At 41.3% G+C, this 6,230-nt stretch overlaps 1 protein-coding gene across 4 annotated transcripts in view; it reads right to left on the reverse strand.

Annotated features, from left to right (window-relative positions):
- LOC145978504 (synaptogenesis protein syg-1) overlaps positions 1-6,230 on the reverse strand; it is a 794,118-nt gene that overhangs the window by 82,844 nt on the left and 705,044 nt on the right. For all 4 annotated transcript variants that reach the window (XM_083111126.1, XM_083111125.1, XM_083111124.1 and 1 more), the window contains exon 9: positions 5,898-6,030. In XM_083111126.1, the coding sequence (XP_082967252.1) occupies positions 5,898-6,030 (133 nt within the window). The remainder of the gene's footprint in view (positions 1-5,897; positions 6,031-6,230) is intronic.

The raw sequence follows: 6,230 nt of genomic DNA on the forward strand, positions 1-6,230 counted from the left end.
GGCGTTCGAGAGTTATGCTGGAACAAAACACATACATACAGACATACGTACATTCATTTTTATATATAGAGAGAAGAGATATCAATTGCACAGAGTAGTTTCCTTCCATGTGTGGATTTTCGGTTGACACCGATGCTTATTAGGGGCTCTGATATGCTACTACCTTGCGCGTGGCGACATCACTTGCCAATCATTCCACTACGAGTGCGATACGAGTGGGGACCCGATCGATTTCGAGCAATCGAAAGTGGCTCCATGCAGGACTAATTCAATAAGAGTTAAATGTGAAACAGTTAATTTTGGAGACAGCCAGTTAACAATAAACGTTCAAATACCTTCATACTGTTACATTTGAATCTACTTTCACTATGTTGCACATTCATTCGTATGATTGTTGACTCAATTGTCTCGTTCTTTAATTTATAGACTTTCTGATGAAATTCATATTGTTTCTTATTTCAGTTCGTATTTCGTAGAAAATAATACACTCAAGCTAGAGTGTAAACATTTATTTACCACACTGGAGGAAGGGATTGAATAGTCGGAGATAAAAAGAAATAGGATAAAACAAAAATAAGTAAACATTCAGAATCAGACGAATTGGTGATTTAAGTTTACTTTAAGCACTGTAAGACTAATCGGGACTGGATCTACAGCTGCAAGTAGGATCCGAACCACTATGTACCTCCACCGGTTATCGACTCACGATCTCACATCCGGAAGTTGTGGGTTCAAATCCTGGCCTGCAAATGGGCACCTCACTGAGATTGTGCATTCTATAATTTCAACTTCATCATTGAGGTTAAACTCAAGAGGCAGAAAAAGGTCGACACTTTCGAATGCATTGTTTAACCTAGAGAGGTAAAAGTGACGTTAAATAACTGCAATAGAAAGAGACCAAGAAACTCTCTTCTTTTATTAACAAGTATAACGAGAAATACTACAAAAAATGCCTTAGATACGAATATCGTGTTTTCCCGCCAAAATTTTGACGATATTGGGTGACTAACATTAAATCTCTCGCCACGAAAACAGTCCAGTCAAGGTCACGCCACCCATCTACAGTGTTGCCAATAAGCAACAATTTCACCGACAAAATCAACTGCATAGGTAAACGCGCGAAGTGTCGACTGTGCAGCTTAGAAGTAGTGTGGCAACCCTGGAGGGCCAGGGGTGTGGAGGAGGCAAGGGGAAGCTCCGACCTTGACTGGACTGTTTTCGTGGCGAGAGCTTTAGTAGCTTGTATAATACAGGGCGTTCGAGTAGTCCTCGCACTCATACTTTAAAAACAAGCTACTAAGGTATTCATTTGTATGAGTTGGCAAACCTGCAATGAGGGATTGGTATGACCTTGAAGAACGAGTTTATGTTATACAGGGTGTCCTACTCGAAGGTAGCCCCAGAAATTGTTGTGTAAAAAGGGTAGATGAAGAGCAAATGAAACAAAATTCATACCTGATATACTGTATATGCGAGAAAATAAATGAAATCACACGAGGTGCTGGAAATGTCCTTCCCTAGTGTCTAAACACTTTTGAACACGATGTTCCAAGTTTGTGAACGTGTCTGCCAGAACGTCGGGTGTCACTGCCTGGATTTCACGGCGGATGTTCTCCCGTAACTCACGGAGGGTGCGTGGTTTGTCCCGATAGACCTTGCCTTTCAGCTGACCCCACAGGTAAAAGTCTGGTGGGGGCAAATCCGGTGACCCGTGAGGCCATAATTCTCTTGAAATGACTGTCAGGGATTGAACCTCAGCCATGCTCACTCGAGAAGTGTGGCATGTTGCTCCATCTTGTTGGTGCCAACCGAGTGTCAATTCCTGATCATCCAACGCATTCACGAACTCTCGAAACAGTTCACTGAAAACACGGTGCCAACAGCGACTCCCGAAACTTGTTAGCTGCCGCTCTTCCTGAACGGCTACGGTGTACAGTGTTGCGCATCACCTTTTTCATGGAATGCATTACTCTCTTTCAAAATTTCATCGGAAACGATCAAATATTTACGCAATGACATGATTTTTTGCGGGGCTACCTTCAAGTGGGACACCCGTTATTTACAGAAGTGCAGTTGTTAGAGTCGTCGGCGTAAGACGTACAATCATAGTTTGTGAACAATGCCTTTTAAGCACATCGTCCACTTAGACGCGAAGAAAGGCAGCGACAAAAAGCAACAGAACTTCTGTTGTCTGCTTGTATTGAAATCAAATGGTGTAACGCCCACTACAGGGAAACGTGCAGAACCGAAGCGGGAATTTCCATGCCAGAAGTCTGCAAGTTATCTTAAAGGTTATCGCCCACTGATACGCCGAAAACGCGCCTGTTGCTCCGCTTCTCAGTGGGTGTTAAGCTTTACGCGCACAAAGCGAATCGCTATGTTGGAAGCATATTTTGAGTATGTCATATGAAAGTTGTGTGGAGAAATGGAGAAGTTTATTTCCCGACGACCCGGCAGAAGGCAAAACTACAAATCGATGATTGTTTCAAATTTAGTTTCAATATTCTTTGTGTGTATTTCAACGCGCGGAAAGTGATTTGCCGTCTTGTCAGTGCGTTACCATCCTCAGATATTGCAGTATTAGTCGCATTTAATTCACAAATTATATTTTGTGTATTTCAAGATATCGTATCATCCTTAGCATTCCTGAGTAATTCAGTCACTCTGCAGCTGGTAGAAAATGTAGGAGGTATTGTGCCAGGAGTTAAGTGAGGAAAATGAACGAATGCTTGGAGCAGGAGGAGAGGTTAAGAGGTTGTGCTTTTTGGGAGAGAGCGCAGTTGTTATTTTGGAGATCGAGAGAATGGAGTTGAGTTTTCGGATCTGGAAAGAAAGGGGTGATCTTGGAACCAACTTGGGTGTGAGTCTGTTGGTCAAAGTTCAGGAGAACACTCAGTTATTGGACTCGAACGATTTAGAGACCAGGGAGATGTCATTTGGAGTAAACTTATCGACAATGAGTTAAAAGTACTTTCTGTGCATACGAGGCTAAGGAACACCTATTTGATGACATCTACTGGACGAGACAGGTAATCCCTTTTCATTAATCATTAACGTGCCGGTTCAGTCGTGAAGGTATTAACATCAAATTGTGTGTGCCACCTTTAATTTCAGTGTTTGTTTAAATTATGTTAATTTTACATCCTTCGCATGCTGTACGGAAGCCTAAGCTACTTGTTGGGAAGTAACGCAACTCAAGGTTCGATCCCGGTGCCATAAAGGTAATGTCGAGGCACCCTGAGTTGGTGCTATGTGTGGTGATGAACCACGCTCATTTTACGATATATAGTTAACAAATGCATGTATTCATTACGTTGACAAGTTCAATAAATTATAAGCAAAAAATTCTCAAACTTTGAATGCGGGGACTTTTCGAACGCTCTATAGTTTAGCTCGGTTGGATGTTTAGTATTTAGAACTAAATTACAATATTTATAACTAATTTTTAAAAGTTAGAACTAAATCAACTCTTTTTTACATGACGAATTTACATATTTTTATACATTAAACATTAATTAATATATTTGTATAATTATAAAGTTTATAAATTATTCATATAAAAGGGGTTGAGTTAGTTCTAAGTGCTACAAATTAGTTCTAAATATTGTAATTTAGTTCTAAAAAAACCGACCGAGCTTAACTATTATATAAGGTATTAACATCCAATCAGATTCAGTGGTGTGGGGTGTAAGAGGTACTCCTTCCACGTAGTGCACCCAATAGTCAACCTCACTTCCACGTAGTACACCCTGACTGCAGACTAACGAGGCTCTGGCGACTGGCCCCATGGCCAGTATAATTCTGTGTCGTCCTGCGCTGTTGTTTGTGCTGAGCGCCCTTTTCAGCCTCAGCTTTTAACCAAGGTAAGGACATTTTAGTTTTGAGACACGCTTTTGTTTTTGTTATGATAAGGGGCTGGATCCCGTACAGTGTGACGGGTGCAAAATAGCCTCAGTGCTGACGCACCCAAAAAGTTTTAATTCAAATTCAAAAGATTCAGTGGTGCCTCTTGATTGGCTCTTTACTTGGCGCGCTCGATAGTGGTGCGAAAATAAAATATTTCTCGTTTCATGGACCAGGCAAATATAGGACATCTTCGTGTATTTTTATAGGACTTAGCGAAACAGAACACACAACATTAAATTAATGCCAGAGAGCGAGACTCTTCTGAACAACGAATATCCTTCCCTTGTTGATATGGGAAGCTGATTCGCAAAGCAGAAGGTATTAGATCGACTTCCCTGAAACAATGCGGAAGCAACATACGCATCCGGCCGGAAGAGCCTTGTTTAAGCCCAAACAGTGAAATCCGAGAATCTATAATCCTTCCTGCGCGAGAGGGTATTCGTAGGCAATCCAATTACAGAGGTGTTCTCACATAGCAGTGAAGCAGGGCGAAAAGAGACCAGGCGTAAATTGAATTTTCTAGGTGCAGCAATGAAACTAATTCCGTCAGTCTTACAAGGAGCGTCCCTTTGAATTCTAGAAGTTAATTTGATGATGGAATGCGTATGGGAGGGCAACAAAGGGAAAAACAATTGAAGTTCGAAACGGCAGGGAAATTCAATTCCTGTCGGAGCGCCATAATGACTTGACAGTTACACTAATTGCATTTATTATCTTATTTAAGCCTCCACCAAGTCCTCAGCCTTAATCCCGAGACACACTGGCAATTGTTCAGCCCAACCTGAGAGCCCTTTGGTTCCCCACTTGATTACTGCGATGGTACCTTCAACGAAGTTTATGTGCGGTTCCGGTACACGAGTAATCACAGAATGATCTGAATTAAGCTACTGATATTAATTAATTGTCAAATGTCGTTACATAAATATCTCACAAATCTAATGAAAACTTATGTAGCATCCCACTTAACGAACTTTCCCTCAGAATGCCTGGACATAAAACAGATGCAAGGAAACTTTCCGCACTGCAACTCCCAGGCTCTCACTCGTTCAACGTTCCTTATTCCATAGCCTACCGAATCAGTTCAACAACATCTCGAACCAATCATAAACTTCAGTTCATATGTTATCAGTTTTTTTTTTCAATACTAGTCTACTGTATTGAATCTTTCAGGTTTAAAATGGCTTCTGCTGTACCGGAAATTTCACTAAATAAATAAATATCTTACTCTGTCCTACCACCATTTTTTCTTCTCCACTTGTCCCAAATTCTAGCCACTTCTTCCCACATCCCTCTTGACCATGTGTTTTTCTTCGTTTTTGGACTTACTTCTGGTCTTTCTACGGTCCAGTTACTAATGGATGAGTCAAATGAAAATGAGTCAATCCTCTCCTTGGCTCAATGGTCCGCCTCGCTAACCTTGTACGCATGATCTGTAAGATGTGTAGTTGACGCATCGCTGAGAGGCGAATGTGAGATGCAGTGGTTTCATCATTTACCTGTACCGCAAACAAACGCTCCAGGAGAAGAGAAACGTGGTCCACAACACACAATTAAAAGGGCCTCCCCGATGGCGCAGTGGTAGCGTCTTTGCCTTGTAATCAAGTGGCCTCGGGTTCGATACCCGGTTGAGGCACATAGTGGTTCGGATCCCACTTTAAACTGTAGGTCCAGTCCCGATTAGCCTTACTGTATATAAAGTGGACTTGAAACACCAAATCAATCAATAAGCACGTAATTAAAGTTCAGCTGAGGCAGTGTTGCACATCCTCCTTACTACCCGGATCTTTCACTTTGTAACTTGCACGTTTACCGCGAGTAGAAGAAGTAGCTGACGTGTAGGAACAGGTTGTACGAGTTGGGCGACACGAAAGTCATTACTTAGCGGGAAAATGTTGGAAAAGCGCTCACTTCCATCTGACTGGCTACTATATTAGGAATAACAATTTTAAGTTACTGACTAGTGATACGTAAGGAAGTTATATTCTGCTTACCTTTAACTGCTAAGTGTATGGCGTGCCTGTCTATTCCTTTGCCATTTTCTACGGACAGATAATAGTTACGAGAGTCGGACGGATCTACTGCCTTAACATGGAGTTTAGCCTCATAGCAATCTTCTCTAGGATCCTGAAACACAGAGACATTTCAATAGTCCTGCTAAATGTATACGACGTACGCAAATTTAAAAATTAAAGAATCAAGTCAAGTTTCAGCTAATCCAACATAATTATAGAGTTACTCCTAAAGTGTCCAAGAAATCAATGTTTTATAAGTATTCTAAGCAATTAAACAATAATTGTTACCTTGGATATGTTATACAACAGGAT

The sequence above is a fragment of the Lepisma saccharinum genome, chromosome 25, assembly GCF_977018435.1.
Source record: "Lepisma saccharinum chromosome 25, izLepSacc3.1, whole genome shotgun sequence".
NCBI classification, from domain to species: Eukaryota; Metazoa; Arthropoda; class Insecta; order Zygentoma; family Lepismatidae; genus Lepisma; species Lepisma saccharinum.